The 20,523-nt window shown below is 39.4% G+C and overlaps 1 protein-coding gene across 3 annotated transcripts in view; it reads left to right on the top strand.

The window, feature by feature from the left end:
• Positions 578-20,523, top strand: part of EPC2 (enhancer of polycomb homolog 2) — a 108,778-nt gene continuing 88,832 nt past the window's right edge. For 2 of the 3 annotated variants that reach the window (XM_021076083.1, XM_021076082.1), the window contains exon 1: positions 578-1,061. In XM_021076083.1, coding sequence (XP_020931742.1) covers positions 909-1,061 — 153 coding nt within the window. In that variant the 5' untranslated portion in view covers positions 578-908. Of the gene's footprint in view, positions 1,062-1,151; positions 1,543-20,523 lie in introns of those variants that run through there. The other variant, XM_021076084.1, reaches the window with a different exon arrangement.

Raw genomic sequence — 20,523 nt, 5'->3', positions numbered from 1 at the left:
ACCTTGGAGAGCTCTTTCGGCCAGGTACCAAAAAAAAAAAAAAAAAAAAAGATGCGGGAAGAGGGCCGGGATTGCGGAGGCGTTCTCGGGGCAGACGAGACCCGACAGGTCTGCGCCCCTCGGAGCGGACGGAAGGAATGGACCTTTCGCACCTCCCAGGGATGCGCGATTTGGAGGATGAGAATTAGCTGGCGCTGTGGAGGTAAGTGCTGTGTAAGTACAGGCTCAGTGGGGCAGCTGTGGCTCGGTTGACATCTTCCCTTTCCCGCTCACAGACTTCTGCACACACGGGCTGCTCAGCGCGGCTGTGTTTTGCCCGGCGCCGTCCTCCGGGGCACCCAACTAGCTGGGTGTCGGGGCCGCGGAGGCAGAGGCGCACGCTCGGGGGCGCGGGTTAACTTGCGCACCTGACACCTGCCACACGGCTAGAGCGCCGGCAGCGGAGCAGAGGGCCGCTGCCGCCCCCCTACCCGGAGCGGCCCGAGGCTGAGCACGCTCCCGCGGGCCGGCAGCGCCGCGGAGAGAGTGGGTGGGCAGGCGAGGGAGGGGAAGGAGGGAGGGAGGGAGAGGGCGAGGCGCGTTCCCGCGGCGGGGGCGCGCTCTCGCGCGGGCTGCCGGGATCGCTCGCCGCCGCTGTGGTAATGTCCGCCATGTTGGCCATGGCGCAGGGAGCGGATCGGGCGGGCGAGCGGCGGATCTAGTGTGTGGAAGCGGCCGCGGGCGGCGGGGGGCTGTTTTCGGGCGGGGTGGGCGCCCATGCTGTGGCCGGGGGCAGTGAGGAGGAGGAGGAGGAGCGGGCCGGCCGCGCTGCACTGAGGAAGGTGGTGGAGGAGGCGGCGGGAGTCCTCCCCCCCTCCCCGCCCGCCCCGCCGCCGCCGCCCGGGCTGTTCCTGTAAGGCGGGGAGACAATGAGTAAACTCTCCTTCCGAGCGCGGGCGCTGGACGCCGCCAAACCGCTGCCTATCTACCGCGGCAAGGACATGCCTGATCTCAACGACTGCGTCTCCATCAACCGGGCCGTGCCCCAGATGCCCACCGGGATGGAGAAGGAGGAGGAATCGGTAGGGACTCGAGTGTTTATTACCCCCCCTTCCCTCCTCCCCCCTCCCCTTTGTCAGTCGGGCCTCGCCATTCACAGAGCGCTTTACGCTCGCTGGAGGGCGCCGCTGCCGCTCCAACGCTTGGGACCTTACGCCGGCGGAGTAGCGTAAACCCTCTCGGCCGGCGCAGCGCCCGCCCGCGGCCGCCATGTTGTTGCGTCCCAGTGTTGTGATTAGCTCGCAGCGCCGCTTACGCTGCCGTAAGGGGGCCTTGCCGTAAGCGGCGGCCCGGAATGGCGCAGGGGATGTTCTGGCCGCACTTGACGTACGGCCTCTGTTTACCTTTTTTGTCCCCCTGGAGTGGGATTATTTAATCCGCAGGGGATGCTTTGGCTAGGCAACGTTTTTCCCCCACTTTTGGATTCAGCCTTGCATTGGGTTCTTTTTGAAATGACTTGTGGAAAGTAAAACGCTTTCAAAACATCGTCTTCCTCTTAGCAAGGTAATTCTCGCACCCCGGCCCGCGTTGGTGCAGCAGGATTGAGGTGGTGCAGCACTGCGGCCGGGGAGGCTGAGGGCCACGACCACTAGGAGGATGTAACGTTAGAAGCCGCTGACCGGCTAGCTCCGGGCCCAGAGCGAGTCGGTTCTGCCTGCCTAGCCCGGACGGTGCCTGCTTAGTGTGAGGCTTTAGAAAGGGACTGGCGATGTTAGGCAACTAGCTGCCGATGCTCCACAGTCCTCGCCCCGCGTCCCTGAAAAATTGCCATGGGGGGGTGTTTTAGAAGTTGAGGACCTATTGCATCCATATTGACAGCTGCATTTTTATTAATAGCAGCAATTTGGGGCAAAAATGTTTTTTCTCCCTGATGCGTTAAATTTTGGATATGGTTGAATTTCCTCTGGCTTGACAGTGTTTATGACTCGAGTGGTGCTACTTGTGTGCGAAGTTCATAGTAACTGCACCCTCAAGAATTTCTTCAATGAACCTGTGGTCCCGCCTTATTGTCAACCTCGGGTGTGCGTGGATTGGTTCTCTTGCTTCTGTGACTGTCAAAAGAAGGCCCAAGGTTTCTGTGATTGGTTTTCTCTTATGACTATTAATATTGCAGGAAATGCTTTAATGCCTTTGATTGGTTGCTCCAGTTGTGACCTCATTATATTACCCTGTTATTACTACTTCTGCTGTGATTTAACCACATTCTTCGTTAATGTTTGATTACTTGAAAGCCTTGCACTTTCCGTAGAAAAGGAATATGTTCTCAGTGTCAAATGAATATTCAACTTAAAAAATAAACAAAATGAAAACCCAACATTTATGCTGAAGATTTTAGAGCTAAATCATATGTGGAAATTCTTTTTGTTTTTAAATAAAATTTATTTCTAGCTTAGGTCAGTTTTCCATGAAAAAGATAATTAAAATAAGGAAGTTATAGCACGTTCGAGAATTAAGTTAATTGAACTTTAAAAAACACAGCTTTGGATTCCACGAAGTTGTATTTCTGTTAATATGTCCCTGAAAGAAAAAGTGGCAAATGAGTCTCGAAGTATCAATACTGTATGTAGTTACTTGGATCCTATTACTTGGGTTTGGGAAGAACTTGAATTAAAAACCTTATTCTAGAATGAATAGTTAGCCCCTGAAATATATATTACTTTTTTTTTTTTTTTTTTTTTTTTTTTTTTTTGCCTTTTTCTAGGGCCTCTCCTGCCGCATATGGAGGTTCCCAGGCTAGGGGTCTAATTGGAGCTGTAGCTGCCGGCCTATGCCAGAGCCACAGCAACAGGGGATCTGAGATGCGTCTGTGACCTACACCAAGCTCCCGCCAATGTGGGATCCTCAACCCACTGAGCGAGGCCATGGATTGAACCGGCAACCTCATGGTTCCTAGTCGTATTCATTAACCACTGAGCGATGATGGGAACTCCTGTGAATGCATATTACTTTCTGCAGACAGTGATCAGCTATGTACTTATGTATTGTTTTAGGCCCTTAGGTATGTCTTGGCATTTTATCTTAATTTAGTAAGAAAACTTGTGGTTTAGTTACTTTTTAAATGATGCAATAAAAATAAATGCTTCCCCTTTATAATTCTGTATTATTAACCTTTTCAGTCTAGAGCATGAGTGCTGATTTGCATTATTTTCAGGAGCCTGCTTCACCTGCCCAATTTTAGGAAGAAATCCAAATTCTGATAGAACTAGAGTTAAAACTCAGGCTTTCTGACTTTTTGTCCTGTCCTTTCCATGTCTTTAATGTTGCAAGTGAAGGTTCTTAAAAGTCAATCTAAAACTAAACAAACCCTGGCAGTATTTATAGTCTAGAGTCTTTTGCCTCCAGAATGTCCAGATGGGGCGTTTTTTCCTTTTCTTTTTTAGCAGTCCATTGCCTTAACCACTTGGCCACCTTGTCCAGTTCTTTTTTCTTTTTTAAATTAACGTGAAGATCAAAAGACTTGTGCTTTCCTGAGTAACAGCTGATTTAGTTGTTCTGGTTTTATTTATAGGACTTATGTTATTAAACATAATTATTTGTTCGCTATATAAATGTATATATATTCTGTCTTGATAAAACAGTTCTGAGCAGCAGTAAAATATAAATTTAATTAATGTTTCACTTGTGTTTCACTTTGACTTCTGTTATCAAAATATTCTAATTCCCTTTAAAAAGTATATTCTTTTTAATCACATAACTTGTTTAAAAAAACAACAATTTATGGATTTGTAATTTTTGCTTAGCATTTCTTTTTTTGGCTTTTTAGGGCCACACCTGCGGCATATGGAGGTTCCCAGGCTAGGGCTCGAATTGGTGCTGTAGCTTCTGGCCTATGGCTTTGCATTTCTGAATTGTCCACAGTATGACTTCTTATTTGGGTGGCGGAATCCTTTGACTTTAATGGCTTCATAGATTCCCCCCCCCCCACCTTCACCTCCATAAAATTAAGGACTGTCTTTGTGTATCTGTTGGACTATCATTAGACCTTGTTAATGTAGTCATTAACTCAGTTTTGTGTTATGTTTTGATAATGTCTAGGTGAGGTAATCTAGGTGTTCTTGGCACTGGAGCACTCTGTCATTGCTGTTTGTATCATTCTCTCAGTTCATCTCTTTTGGACGTACAGGCATACTTTTCTTCGCATTCCTTATTTTCATTGTCTTTGCCTAATTTGGTTTCTGTGGTATTCCTCCTGGCCCTTGGTCTAGATCAGATACTGTAAATTTAGATTTGCTTAGAATCTAAACAACCAAAAGGTTAGGTGACTGGTGATACTGCCACCTCCCCAGGAGTGTTGTGTGGTGGTGTTTGATGATTTTAATAGTATCTACCATTTTCTTAATACCTCTTGAACCATATGTACTGTGCTGAAACTGTACATATATTATTTAATTATCTTTAAAATAAACTTTTGGGGGGTATAATTTAATAAAACATAGCTATTTAAAGCTAAGGTTGATGAGTTTTGACAAATGTGTAAGTCCATGGAAACATCATTACAATCGAGACGTAGGAACAATTCAAATGTCTTTAAAGTTCCCTTTTGCTCTTTTGCCAGTCTGTCCCTCCAATAGTTCTAAGCTGTTTTCACTACAGATTAGTTTTGCCTTTTTTAGAATTTCATATAAATGAAATCATACATACTTTTTTTGTGTCTGGCTTTTTTGCTCAGCGTGATGCACTAAAGATTCATTTCTGTTGGGTATGTTAGTCCGCTGTACTGAATATTGAATAGTATTGCAAAGAATTGATAAACTGCAATATATTCATCTAGCCATCTGTTGTCGAATAGTTATTTCTAGTTTTTGATTTTCATTTAATCCTTGTAACAGCCCTAGGGGTCTCATTGCTGGTAACTGGAAGGGTTAGAATTCAAACTCTTGCCCTTTAATGTCACAAAAGCCCACACTCATAACCACTGTGCTTCATATTGACTTCCTACAGAATCCCAAATTTTATCTTCTGAGCTGTTAACCAAGTTCATTATAGTTTCTGTAAATAATTTTTACTTTTTATAATTTTGGAAATTTTAAAAAATGATATTGATTTGATTGGAACATTTAATTATTTAGAAGTGTAGCTTTTCATCACTTAACTGTGTCTGACTTTAGCTTTCAGCCTTTCAGATTTTTTTGTCGTTTTTTTTTTTTTTTTTCTTAGAAGTTTTTTAACCTTGCTTCTTCCTATATTGGCACCATTATGTTTGTCTGAGTGTTTATGGTATCTTAAGTATATAAGAAATTTGTGGCAAACTGCCCTAATTTATTATTCATATTTTCTCCTAATAGAATGTAAGGGCAGGGATCTTTGTGTGTTTTGTTCATTAGTATATTCCATGTGCCCAGTACTATGTATGATAGCATTTAAAATATGCTTGATACGTGTTTGTGGAGTTTTGGATGACCTTCTACTTCTACACCAGGAGCTATGTTTTTGTGAAACATTAGCTCTGTGTGTGTGTGTGCGTGTGTAATTCATTAGCAGAATTTGGTAAATTATTCTTCAAGGAATTTTTCTTGGTTTCTTACTTTGGTACTAAATTTTTTTCCCCTGTTGAATCAGAGGCTTTGTTAAATATAGATTTTTTTTTTTTTTTTTTTACACGTAGTATGGCTGCAGTATTGGCCTTTATCTTGTGTTAATTATCCCTGTTATGGGTGTACATAGATTTGTGTAAGGTACCTCTTCACACAAAATCTGCATGACGTGATTCTGCTTATTTTTAAAGAAAAAGACCATTGCTGATTTGAATTGACATTTCTCTCCTTGTGTTGCTTAATTTTTTATTTAATAGTTTAAGTGATATTTTACATAATAAAATCAGAATATATTCAGTTTTTCTACCATTTCAAAGTTATTTTTAGAACTAATATATTTTATGTTTTATAATGGGGGTTCTAGAAGGATGTAGAATACAATTTTGTAGATTGGTAATGTAAAAACATTACGCCTTTTTTTTTTTTCTTTTTTTTTTTTTTTTTGAGGGTCGGCTGCAGCATGTGGAAATTCCCAGGCCAGGGATTGAATTGGGGCTGCAGCTGCTGGCCTACACCACAGCCACAACAACACCAGTACCAAGGCACATCTGCAACCTACACCACGGCTCACTGCAACACCAGATCCTGAATCCACTGAGTGAGGCCAGGATTGGGAACCTTCGTCCTCATGGATACTAGTTGGGTTTGTAACCACTGAGCCACGACGGGAACTTGCCCCAAACATTACATATTTATCCTTTTAACAGAAGCAGATACTGGCCAGGTATCATTAAGTGCCAGGTGTTATCAAAGTAAGATATTGTAAGATTATTTAAAGGGTTCTGAATATCAAAAGTTTGTGTGAAACTGGGTGGGGAAGTGTTTTTAGGACTAAAAGAAGCATATGATACATATCTTGACTTCAGAGAACTTAAATGAGTCGTTGGGGTCAAAAACATACCTTGAAAATTAGCAAAAACTATCAGGTTAAATCATTCTGACAGACATTTAAAAGAACATTAGAAAAAGTTCAACATCAATATAGTTAATAGGGATAAAAGTTATTGTTGCTGGAATGTATAGAGAAGGCCTCTTGGAGAGAAATTTAACAATTTGGGCCTTCAGGTTTGGTCGTATAGTGTATGTTGAAGCAAATTCTTGAGTACAAGCATATTTAAAGGAAGTCCTATGAATGTTAAGTAGATTAAAGAAAAGTTCTTCCATATTATGTTTTTTTCATCTATCCTTTCTTATACTCTTTCCCCCTGCTGATAGAAACCTCAGGAGGTAGCATATTATTTCTTTTTTTTTTTTTTTTGTCTTTTTGCTATTTCTTTGGGCCGCTCCCGTGGCATATGGAGGTTCCCAGGCTAGGGGTCGAATCGGAGCCGCAGCCACTGGCCTACGCCAGAGCCACAGCAACGCGGGATCCGAGCCGAGTCTGCAACCTACACCACAGCTCACGGCAACGCCGGATCATTAACCCACTGAGCAAGGGCAGGGACCGAACCCGCAACCTCAAGGTTCCTAGTCGGATTCGTTAACCACTGCTCCACGACGGGAACTCCGCATGTTATTTCTGAGCATACTCTTTCCTAGCTCTTTCTCCTTTGTTTGAATAAGGAGATGGCTTTTACATTTCTTCCCCTTCCTTGGTTCCCGGCTATATCTTCAGCATTCTAAACTGTTTAGAACATAGACAGCACTAAGTTAATATTTGGTGTATGAATGAATACAAGTTGAGATGCAGATTAGATTTTTTAAAGGGTAGAGCTATACTAGATTTTAGATAGTCTCAAATGTTAGGTCCAGGAGTTTGTAGGAAAGTGTAGAAAAAAATACTGAGGTGCGAATATGAAGTCTGTTTCTAGTTTTGGTTCTGTGGATAAATGGCCATATTATCTGAGCAAGTTTGCTGCCGTTCCTGAGCCTCAGGTTAATCATCACTACCATCACAACTACCATTACTGAGTGTTTGTTAGTGATTGCGTTGAGCCTGTGGCAGATACTTTATTAAACGCGGTAGATGATTTAAAGCTCATTATAACGGTAGGATGTATAGGTGCTATTATCTCCTTTCTAGAAGAAGAAACTGAAGCTTTAGGAATAAAGCAACTTACCCAAAGTCACATCCTATGTGTACCACAATATGGGAGAGCCCGTATTTGAACTCACACCCTATGGGTAATTGACTCCAGGGCTCTGAATCTTCACTGTTGCACTGTTTCAGCTGTAAAATGAGTGGGTTGAGAGCTAGATGTTATCTAAGGTTCATTACATCTCTTCCAGTTCCATCTTTTATTAGCCTCTGGGCATGGAGGAGTCATTCAAAGTTTTTGTCTCAGGAAATGGTATTATAAAAGAAACTTTGTGGTGAAAGCCTTTTATAAACACATTCCTCTTTAAAAAATTTTTTTTGCAAGGAATGCTTTATCTGTGGTATAAGTTTAGGTTTCTTCTCTATCAGTTCTTTAAAAATGAGGCCTAAAAACACGTTTGACAGCTGGGACCATTTGGTTGTTTTCAAGTAACGGAAACCATGGTGCAGTAGGTTTAGAATCCAATTGTAGTGGCTCAGGTCGCTGCTGAGGTGTGGTTTGATCCTTGGCCTGGTACTATGGGTTAAAGGATTTGGTGTTGCCACAGCTTTGGCGTAGGTTGCAGCTGTGGCTCATACTCAGTCCCTGACCTGGAAACTTCCATATTCCGCAGGCATGGCCATAAAATTAAAAACAAAACCCCCAAAAAACAGAAACCAAATTTGATCTAAGGTTCCTGGGGGTTGTCTCACAGACACTACAGAAGGGTTGAACAGTCAAGGCTTGGCTAGCTGAGGACAAGGGCAGCTGTGGGCCCTTCAGCAGCAAGTAACATTAATATCGCTCAATTCTAATAATTCCCAAACTTTGAGAAGTAGTGTAGGGTAGTGGTTAAGTGCATGTATTCTGGAGCCAGACTCTGAGTTTGAGTCCATCAACAAGTTAATTTTATCTATAAAATCTCATGGAGGTTGTTGGGAAGATGAATTATAGTATGCTGGAAATAGTTCCTGGCATGCAGTAAGCATTCAATAAATATTAGCCGTTACTGTCATCACTGTTATACTTCTTTTATTTTTTTTGCTTGTTTTTTGTTTTGCTTTTTAGGGCCACACCCGAGGCATATGGAAATTGCCAGGCTAGGGGTCGAATCAAAGCTACAGCTGCTGGCCTACACCACAGCCACAACAATGTGGCATCTGAGCTGTGTCTACAGCTGCTGGCCTACACCACAGCCACAACAATGTGGCATCTGAGCTGTGTCTTCGACCTACACCACAGCTCACAGCAATGCCAGATCCTTAACCCACTGAGCGAGGCCAGGGATCGAACCTGCATCTTCATGGATCCTAGTCGGGGTCATTAACTGCTGAGCCATAAAGGGAACTCCCTGTACTTCCTTAGTTTAAAACTCCAGATCCCTGAGATTGGGGATGTTATTGATTTGGCTTGCATCACCTACCTGTCTACCTCTAAGTCAAGGAACAGGGGAAGTTTGTATACAAGTGTTGTTAAGGGCTGCCCTCCTGAGAATGGGGCTTAGCTAGGGAATTGCCCTGAAAGGTGGATATACAGCATCATGATCAGAAGTTATGAACTTAGATTTTTTTAATCCGTGGTTTGACCCAAGAATATATATACTTAGTGTGTTTTTGCTAACTTCAAATTTGTAAGGTATTTTTAATGAGATGAGAATGGTTTGTATTACATTTTTAATGAAACCTGAATTAAGGACTATAAAAGGAACCTCCAAAATCTTTTTAAAGAAAACAAGTTTTTCACATTTATTAATTTTCAGAGTAGTAAGGGATGAAGTTTTGTGTGACCTCAAGGAAATTATTGAACCTTCTGGGCCTTAGTTTCCTCATTTGTAAAATAGAATTGGACTGAGTGATCTTTAAGGTACCTTTCGCTCTAAAAATTACTTGCATCTGTGGATTGTCTACCTCCTGGGCTTACTGTCCAGAATGTAAATCAGATGAGAAGAACTAACAAATGAGAGACTAAATATTAGTAAGATATTAATAGGTAAGATCTAACTCTTTAACACTATTGGAATGCTGTCAGTTTGTTTTAGAGTTATTTATGCGGATCAGTTACATTTATCTGATACTATTTTTTTCCTAGAGACCAAGAGAGCAATCCACTCTATGTTTTGGGTATGATCTGTTCCCTTGTTTTCATATTTTCTTTCACTGTCTTTACTACTCTTACTCGTTGCTACAGATGTTCTTATTTTTGGTGTACTTTGAACTCTTAACACTTGATTTTCTAATATCTCATGTTTTTCAGTTGAGTGTGTATATGAATATGGATATATATGAGAGGATTAGAGTACATTTGAGAGAATAGACATTTATTTTCTGTAGTAGACCTTAAAAAATATTATCATGCCTTTGTTTTATTCAGCACAGGCTGGATACCTACACAGGCACTTAAGTGATGAAAGTTTGTCATAGAGACATTGACTGTGATCCTGGCCACTGGGATTGAGTTTGATTGCATTACTGAATACACACCTGGGCATTTTATTTCAGTTTAAGTAGAGTTGAAGTAGAGAAACAGTAATGGGATGCTAGGTAGGAATAAGCCATGAGATAGACTGATGTAGATAGCAAATGGTCCTTTTTAATTACTTGGTTTTTATCTTAAAACTAATTCTTGATTATTTTTTGACTTGTCTACACCTAAGTGGAATAAAACTTAAGATCTGTCTACTTCACTACGCAGGACTGTTCTTTGTGGGGTTAATACTGGAGGAAGATGGCAGTCGTTTCCAGATTCATCCTAGCACCATTTCCTTATATCTTATTTTAGATTTCTTTTTTCTTGTCAGCTGGTTTTACTGTGTAATCAGAGGAATGTAGAGTGCAAGAGTCAGCCTGTGTGTTAGCTTGCTAACTCACACCATGTCTTTGCTTCTACCTTTCTTACCTCCTTTTTTTGTTGGTGATCATGGCAAAAGGTCATGAAGTTGTTGGTTGTGGATTTGCCAAGACAGCCCTCAATTGTATAGCTAATTTGATGAAGTAAGTTGTTGGAACTTTGAAATTGCGACATAGGCTTCAATTTTGGTCTGTCATTTTTCTTCTGGGCCAGGTAAATTGCTTTATCTTTTTAAGCCACATTTCTTTGTATGTTTAATGAGAAATATCTGAAAGGGTAATTTCAAAGATTAACTTTTTTGTAAAGACTTAAGTTAGTGCCTTATACAGGAAACTGCTACTTTTAAATTATTAATAATAATTTTCAGTTATACAGGGTAATAAATGTGAAGGAATATAGAAGGGTAAAATATACAGAGTATCTCCATACATTACTACAAGGTGTAATTTCACATTTTTTCTCCTGCCGATTAAATATATTTTTATAGCTTTCAAACATTAGCAAATCAGTATGTACATTTTGCTCTTTACATCTTTGCTTCCTGGGAGAGCAGTTAACAAATTGATTTAAAAAATTAAGACTTTGAAGATTGAGTTCTCTGGGTTACTAATTTTCAACTAATCATCAGAATAATAATTGAATCCTGAATAATTTATAGTTAAATATTGTATTTGTTTTTAGAAGTGATTTTTTTTTTTTTTTTTTTTTTTTTTGGCCATGCCCATCGCATGAGAAATTCTGGGGCCAGGGATCGAACCCACATCACTGCAGCAACCTGAACTGCTACAGTGACAATGCGGGGTCCTTAACCTGCTGAGCCACCAAGGAACTCCTAAATGTGATTTTTAAGGAGACAAATGGGTTAGTCATGGAGGAAAATAGATTTTAGTGATGAAGATCTCTTCAGTGGGTGATATACACTGAAGAGGTAAATGAAAAGAGACATTCTAATACACAGTGAACCCTTGGATGAACACCTAAGTTTAGAAACTTTGGAAAGCATGGTACTAAAGAGGGTAATCTTGCCATTTACTTGATTCTTGAGAGATGTGTCTAAACTGGGACATTTTTGACATTCAGTTCATAGCTGGTTGTATGGACTATCACAAGCATACCAGGATGTTTATTATATATCAGTCTCCTGCCCACTAGTTTTTGGTAGCATTCCAGTTGGGTTAACCCCCAAATGTTCCCTTTCTCAAATTTTCCTAATTGGGACTATTGCAGTTGATATGAGAACCATTGTCCAAGGCTTAAATTTTTTGTGACTTGGACTTCTTTGGCAGCCTGGTGAAATACCTCAGAATGATGTTTTAAATGCATAGCATCAAAGTATTAAAACAATTTTTAATTTTATGCTTAACACAATAGTAGGATCTAGAGTTGGGTCTGATTAAGTTTGAAGTAGTGTTAAGTATAAATGTTTTGACAAGTGCAGCCACTGTAAGATGACAGTGAAAAGATTGCTGTTGTATTGCTAGGTCACAAGTATCAGAAGTACCCCTGTGGCCTGTTGCTTATGTTAGTAATTGAAAGAAATGTTAAATTTATTAGAAGTTAGGGAAATTAGAAAAATGATCTCCCCCCCAAATTCGTGGATTCCCCCCCTCAATTTTTTTTCCCTCCCTTGCTGCTCCTGTGGCACGTGGAAGTGGGCCAGGGATCAAACCCATGCCACAGCAGTGACCCAAGCAGCTCCAGTAACAGTGCAGGATCCTTAACCCTCTGTACCACAAGAGAATTACAAACCCCTCAATTTTTTCTTTGGATGTTTTGAGGGTCTATGACCTGAGGTTCAGAACCCCTCAAGAATTTCCATGGTGTAAATGGCAGTTCCATTCCTCTGTCATCCTTGTCCCAGGTATATAGTCAGGCTACAGATTTTAATACCCATCATTATAAAGGAGATGCTGCTATTAACAGAATAATTTTTTCATATTTAAGACATTTCTAGCTTTCTTAAATTGAAAAATAGTATGCCCTCATGATTTAAAGGTTAAAAAAAAAAAAAAAACCTAATGGAAAATAATATACATATAAAGTGAGTGTCCTTTCTTCCGCATGACCCCAGGTACTCTATAGAGGCAGCTATTGGTAGAATTGTGTCTCTGTGTGTTTGTGTTAAAAAATTCTAAATACTTTTCGCTTGGTAAAGTAGACACATTTTTCTCTTTTATTCATTTTTAAGTAAATGTGACCTCTGAGTTAAATTTCTTAATCTAGTGTCATAAAGTCAGGTAATTTTGATTTTAAATTTCTTCCCTTTAAAATTTTTGAGGAATTGAGAATTTGCAAATTACAGCTTTCTGTTGGATTGTTTGGAGTTTGGATATCAAACTTTAACTTGTTATTCCCATGTAGGAATTTGGTTGTTAGTAAGCCTTGCAGGATTTTTACTTTCTTACATGAAAACTATGTGAAAGTCAGATTAACTGTTGATTAAGTGACTTGTCAATGTGTATTTCCTCTAACAATTATTTATGGTTTTAAAGACTATCTTGGGTCAGAAGAGCAACAATAGGGTACCCTTTTGAAGAAAGCTGTCTTCAGGTATCACATTGGTGAGGTGGAACTTTCATAGTGATTGCACCCTCCCAGACTTTCATTGTAGTTTGTGATGTTATTCATTCAGTAAATAGCTCCATGAACACAAGGACTATGTCTCTTTTACCTTTGTATCAATCATTTGATACAGTGAATGACATATGATAGTTGCTCACTGAGTATTTGCTGACAGAATGAACAATGAGTGCTAGCTAGATGCTTGAATCACAGAAAGCAATAACGTGCTACCCATCTAAAGCTTATAGAAAAGAGTTGTACACAGATAACTCCACATGAGGTTTAATATGTTATATGGAAGATAAAAATGAAATTATGGGAATTTGTGTCACAAGGGACGTGATCTGAATCAGAGTGTATATGAATTTATGTAATAGCTAATTGAGTATAATATACTGTTTAAATAATTTTTATAAATTAGCTTTAAAATTACTTCCATATGCCAGAATGCCAGGAGTTTTTAAAGATGCATGTCATTACTTTTCATATTAGGAAATGTGTGATGCCCAGGAGAGTTAGAGAGTTGAAAGAATTTTTGTGGTGTCATCTCTGTTCACTTCTTAGGACAGGCCAACTTGTGTTTAAGAATAGTGCCTGTTTAAAGAGTTTTGAGGAAAAGAAAGTTTGTGATATGGAGGATGGCCTAAAGAAACATTGCTGCTTGATTATTACACAGGCAATGTGCAAATTTTATTTTGGTTGCCACTTTCCATAAAGAAAGTACTGTACTTGGAAGAAGATTGCCTATACATTATAGATACTTTGGTCAGTAGCAGTTACCCTTCACCTTTATTTGAAATAGCTCAGCCATCTTAGCAAGCATTCATCAGGGCTTTCAAAGTACCTCTAAAAGAAATATGAATGATTTTTTAGGTCAGTGATTCTCAAACATCGGCATTTATCAGAATTTACGTAGAACATTGATCAGCTGGGCTCCATTCCAAGAGTGTAGGATTCAGTGGGTGCCGAATGGAGCCCGGAGAATTTGCAGTATTAGCAATTCCTAGGTGATCCTGATGCTCTTTGTTCAGTGACCCCACTTTGAAAATCACCAATTTAGGAGAGAGAGTAATGGTTCTCAGTTGTACATCAGAATATCTGGGAAGCTTTTTTATAAAGTACAGGTGTAGGCTTTACTCTAGATTTACCAGTCAGATCACAGTTTATGGTTGATTCTGTTCTAGGTAGAGGAAAAGGATTTATATATATGCCCACGATCCTTGCCTTGCTGTCTTGCCATTTTACCACTCCTTTCAGGGTCTCTTCTCTGTGCTTTCATATATTGACTTCTAAACTTTTTGGGTGGTAACTCATTGTGTGTGTACACAGAATAAAGTGCAGCTTGACACACGCATACTCGGTAATATACAGTTTTCATTTTTTTTTTGCAGTAGTTCTGTTCTATAAGGTTACCGTGAACAATGAAGTAGGGAATACTAAACCATTACCTCCCAGAGGAAACACAGCATTAGGTTCCGTGGAGCCTCTGGTCACAGTATGTCATCTAACAGTCAGCGCATAACCTTGTATTATATATGTTTCTGCTTAAGATACTTTCATGTGTTATTGATTCGTTGACCTTGAACTCATAGTCAGCAGCACTATAGCTCATGCCTGAATGAAGCTTGACTAACACATATTTTCTCTTCAAGGCACATCACAACCTTCTTGGGCTTAGGAAACATTGGACAGCACCTCACTACACTTGGAGGGGGGTTGTAAACATTGATATCATCCCTCCAAACCACAAAAATGCAAAAAGTGCGGCACTAAATAGAAATTAAAAGGACACCTGTTTACAGTATAAGAGTTGAAACAACAGACCATTGCCTCATTTGACCTCAGCTGAGAACCTACATATGAGTGGAGGGATTCAAATTCTTTTCCCCTCTGTACATTCTGTGAATAAGTGTGAAAGTACTTGAAGTATTGATTTGGGGATCACAAATTTTAACTAGAAGGTGAATTTGCAGATGTGGAATATGTGAGTAATGAGGATTGGCTATACATGTATTTTTTTTTCTCTTTACATTTCTGTTTTATTAAATGAGCTATTGTATTGATTTCATGATTCACTAATGGTTCAACCCACAGTTTGAAAAACACTGCTGTAATTCAGCAACGGGGATTACATATTATTAACTACTTATGCCATGATAGGTAGTAAGAGATATTAAACTCTCCCTATACACACCCTCTCTCTCTCTCTTTCATTTAGAGAACATAGGATTTAAGCTTGCTGATAGGGAGCTAAAGTTTTGGAGATACATCATCAGGTTTGTATTTGTAAAGGATCAATGTTGTCAGATGGATTGCCAAGCGTAGGTGGTGGTGGTGGCAGTGGCAGGGAACTAGAGACAAAGCTAGTTATGAGGCTGGCACACTGGAAATGTGATTTCCAGTTGTATATTTTCAGCAGATTTGTGACAGTAAAAATGATTTTGATGCCTTATATGTAGAGATTTCAGTTAAGTCTCAATTTTATATCAGGCTTTTTTAGCTGATGTCTCTGGTACTGAGTGAGATAGGCTTATTGGTGTCTGTGAACTTACTGAATTTTTTTTAACCACAGTTTTATATATGTATCTCCTACTTTATAACTATCAGATTATTAATGGACTGTATGACCTAGAAGAGATTGAGAGTATCTTTTTAGTAGATAATACAGCTTTTTTTTTCACTGTTACTCCTTATTTTATATGAATTACAAAGTTCTAAATATTCTGAGAAGTCTAAGGAGTTATTTAAAAAGCTTTACACTGAGTTTATGCTTTTGTGAAATGCAGATTTTATTCATCTATTCTTAGAGTCTTTAATAGAAACATGTCACTGAAGAATACAAATGTATTGAATATAAGGAAGACCTTTTTTTAAGCACTGAAGTGGAATTTAGATATATGTTTGCCTGTATTGCAGTGGAATTGTGTTTAGAAGCTGGCGTAATTAAGAGTTGCCTAACTTGTTCTCTTTATGTTCTTAGAGAAGCATTTTACTTTATTTACTGTTAGGACATTAATGCAGCACAGTAAGGTGCTCATTCCATAGCACGCTGAAGCACTACAGAATTACATCACTGTGTGCTATCACTTCATCACCACTGATTTTCTTATCTACTGTACAGTACATTTTTTAGTGGTTACTTGGAACTAGAAAGATCCTAAAAGGCCCTCTGAGTCATCTACCATCTTCTACGTCCTAAAGGAGGAGGCTCTTATTCCTAGTATAGGCAAACTGTTGTAGATAGCTGATTTGACATTTATGGGGAAGTGTGGGTTTTTTTCTCAATACCAAGCAGTTGTCTGACTCTAGTGGAGTATCCTACAATTCAGCTCAATTCTGACACTGTCTACCTGGAGATAGCATCAGATCTTACTGGTTAAGGGCTCATTCTGCAAGACTTGGCCCACCTCCCCTCCCATCCTTGCCTTCAGATGGGAATCACAAGTCCAGGTTGTCACCTGTGCGTCTGACAGACTGATTTATAGGTTGGAAGCTCCAATGACCCCTTCGTTGGGTTCTATTAGTTTACTAAAATGGCTTACAGAACTCAGAGAAACATTTTACTTGCTAGATTAGTGGTTTATTACAAAAGTATATAAGTGAAGAACAGCTAGATAGGAGATGCATATGGCAAGGTATGGGGAAACGAGTATGAAGTATCCATGTTTTCTTTGAGAGTGCTGCTCTCTCCCAGCACTTCCGTTGTGTTCAGCAGCCTGGAACATCTCTGAACCCAGTCTTTTTTTTTTTTTTTTTTTTTATTGGAGGCTTCATTACATAGACATGATTGATTAATCATTGGCCATTGGTAATTGATCTACATTCTGCAGCCCCTTTCCCCTTCCCAGATGTCAGAGGAGTGGGATTGAAAGTTCCAATCCTCTAATCATGTGATTGGCCCTTCTGGCAGCAAGCACCTATCCTTAGGTGCTTTCCAAAAGTCGTATCATTAACAAACTCAGGTGTAGTTGAAAGGGGTTCATTAGGAATATCTAGACACCTTTATGACTTATCACTTCCATAATTCCAAGGGTTTGGGGAGCTCCGTGCCAGGAATGAAGACAAAGACCAGGTATACATTTTCTTCCTTTCTCTCTTCCTTTTTTTTTAATTTTTAGCCACCCCAGGGATTGAACCCGAGTCCTAAAACTCCCAAGATGCCTCTGATCCCATTGTGCCACAGCAGGAACTCCCAGATATATATTTCTTGTTACAAATCACAATATCACAGTATAACGTAATTTTCAAAGTACTGGAACTTATTTGTGCTATATATAGTGACATTATTTTAGCCAGAATTTTGTATTGGCAGACAGCTTTATAAAATAGATTTATTGAAGTATAATTACCCACATAAACTGCACATACTTAAAGTGTACAACTTGGTGTTGACATCTGTATACATCACCGTGAAACCATTACTGCCGTCAAGATAATGAACATATTCATCACTTCCAATAGTTGTTTCCTCATGTCCCTTTATATACTCCCTACCCCTTTGGACAAAATACTGATCTGTTTTCTATCACTGTAGGTTAGTGGTTTGCCTTTTCTAGACTTTTATGTAAATGAAATCCTACAATGTGTTTTCTTTTTTGGTCTGGCTTCTTTTACTCAGCATAGTTGTTTTGTAATTCGTACATATTTTAGCCTGTATCAGTACTTTTATTGCTGAAGAGTGTACCATTTTATTTACATACCACAGTTTATCTGTTTATCTGTTGATTGAATTTTGGGTATGACAAATAAAGCTGCTGCGAAACATTTGTGTGTGTGTCCGTCTGCTTTCATTTGTTTTGGGTAAATACCTGGGGGGTGAAATGGCTTGATTGTATGGTAGGTAAATTTTAAAAGTTTAACTTTTAAAAAAAAAAAAAAAAGCTATCAAACTGTTTTCCAGAGTGGTTATACCATGAAGGAACTTTTTATGAGATGCTACATAGTTTAGAACCTTGCTGATTTAAGTTTGGTCTTTGGGTTTGGTGTTACCTGGAAGCTCCTTAAAATTACAGAATTTCATGTTTCATCCTGCAGCCTGTTGAATCAAAATGTGTGTTTTAAATAGATCCTTTGGTGGTTCAGATGCACATTAAAATTTAAGAAGCTGTGGTTTAGAGCAGTAGTTTTCAACCTTTTTTTTTTTTTTTTTTTTTTCCCTGCTGTAACAAGCTTGAGGGCTTTGACACTTTTCTATGAAATTCTTCAATGAGGCTGGGAAATGGAGGAAGGTTTTTTAAAAGTCCTGACAGATAATACTGATAAATGTGAAGTGTTCTGCCCACTTCAGATGATTGCTTCCTAGTGATTTACTTATGGCAATAAAGTGTTTTTGCCTGTTGCCCATTTCACATTTGGTAGTATCAGGAGGAATTGCTTCCCAAACATTTTTCTAGAGTAGAGCTCTCTACTTTGACAATATTTCTTACAGGTAAGATACTCATTTTCTCTTTGTGTGATTTCTCTGTTGAATGGGTCCGTTTGCTAGGATTTTTTCCATAATGTTCTTATTTTTCTTTTTTATAACCAGTGATATGGTTTTTGGTTATTTTTGTCCTTTTAGGGCTGCACCTGTGGCATATGGAAGTTCCCAGACCAGGGGTCCAGTCGGAGCTGTAGCCCCTGGCCTATGTCAGAGCCACAGCAACGGCTGGATCCAAGCTGTGTCTGCGACCTACACCACAGCTCACAGCAACGCCGGATCCCTAACCCACTGGGCGAGGCCGGAGATCAAACCCGTGTCCTCATAGATGCTAATCGGGTTCACTAACCACTGAGCCATGACAGGAACTCCGGATTTTTGGTTATTTTCTTATGTAGATATCTTGAAATTTTCTGTACGAGTTCTCTCTCCACTCTTAGTATTCAAGGAATGCAAAATAATATTAGAAATTGTTAATTAATAGATAAATTGAGTACCAAATAATGTTTTAAAATCCATCATTTTTTTGCATATTTCAGATCTTTTCTACTGCTGCTCATTCTCATTATTGTGTGAATATTTAAGAGCAAGTACATTGATGTTCATGTAACCTTCCTAAATTACTGTAGATGTTGAAGGTCATGGTCTTAATCAGCATTAGAAAATTCTCAATTTAAAACAAGGTTCAAAACCCAACAATTAGCAAAAGAGTAAACATTTACTTTATCAGCTGGAACAAGTTAATGATATATAACTTATAATTGTTTTCCAAAAGTTGATTTGTTAGGTATTCTAGAGTTATAATTCTTGTGATAAAATATTTCTATATGATAAGATTGCTCATTTCTATTTAAGGTATTAGTTACTCAGGCCATTAAATGCCCAAATCCTCATTTCTTCTTCACATCCCCGTAAGCAGTTAAGATAGGAAGAGAAGCAATGGGTGATTCAGTTCTTACTCATTTAAAATTTAACATAGCTGTTTTTCAGAAGAGAAGAATCTTTACGCTGTTACTAAATTCTGAAAGGAATTTATTACAAAACGGCACTTAACTGTTTAATTGATGTCTTTAAATACAGTTTTATAGGAAAAAAAACTTAAATAATGTGTTTGTTTTATTGGGTTTTTTTGTTTGTTTTTTGCTTTTTAGGGCCACGGGTGCAGCATATGGAGGTTCCCAGGCTAGGGGACAAATTAGAGCTGCAGCTGCCAACCTACACTACACCCATAGCAATGCAGGATCTGAGCCAAGTCGGTGACCTACACCACAGCTCGTGGCGACACCAGATCCTTAATCCACTGAGAGAGTCCAGGGATAGAACCCGAGTCCTCATGGATGCTATTTGGGTTTGTTACTGCTGAGCCACACGGGAACTCCTTTGATTTTTAACTAAAGCCCACGTATTCCTTGGGAGGCAAAGTTAAGTACTTGTAAGTTTGTTTACAAGAGGCAGTGTTTAGAATACTAGAGGAGTGAATGGATAGCTTGTTCTCCCCCCCCCCCACAGCTGCAGCAACACAGGATTCTTAACCCAGTGTGCCACAGCAGAAACTCTGGATAGCATGTTCTTTTAGGCCAGTGTTTTTCATATTTTCTGTGGTGAAAAACCAGGGTGGGGTTTTGTTTGTTTTTAATTCATTGTTTGCCAATACTTTTCTCAAATACAAAAATGAGTTACTAGAAAAGTTGAAGATCTGGAAAATACAAAAACCATTTTTTTTAACAGACATAAAATTACTCTGTCAAATCACTTTGGAACTTTGTAAATGCTAACTCTAAATTTCTCTACCTTTAAAGGACCACAGTCTCCTAGCACTGCTTTACATTGGTGGTTCCCACAGATTTATTATCGGATTGGAACTTGTGAGAAATGTGTTGTCTGGTTCCATCCTGGACCTACTGAATCAGAAATTCTGGTGGTTCTGCTCAGCAGTCTGTTTTGAATACAAGACCAACAGATAATTCTGAAGCCACACTGGAGTTTGAGAGCCACTACCTTGGTCTTTTTCCTAAAATGCTTATCCTATCTGGGCTTTTTGGATAGAGTTTAAACTCCCTTTGACTGCTAACTAATTAAGTAAAAGAATGAAATATAGGGTTGG

This window comes from Sus scrofa, chromosome 15, assembly GCF_000003025.6.
Source record: "Sus scrofa isolate TJ Tabasco breed Duroc chromosome 15, Sscrofa11.1, whole genome shotgun sequence".
Taxonomy (NCBI): Eukaryota; Metazoa; Chordata; class Mammalia; order Artiodactyla; family Suidae; genus Sus; species Sus scrofa.
The sequence above is the reverse complement of the archived record's forward strand: the minus strand, read 5'-3'. Positions and strand labels throughout refer to the sequence as shown.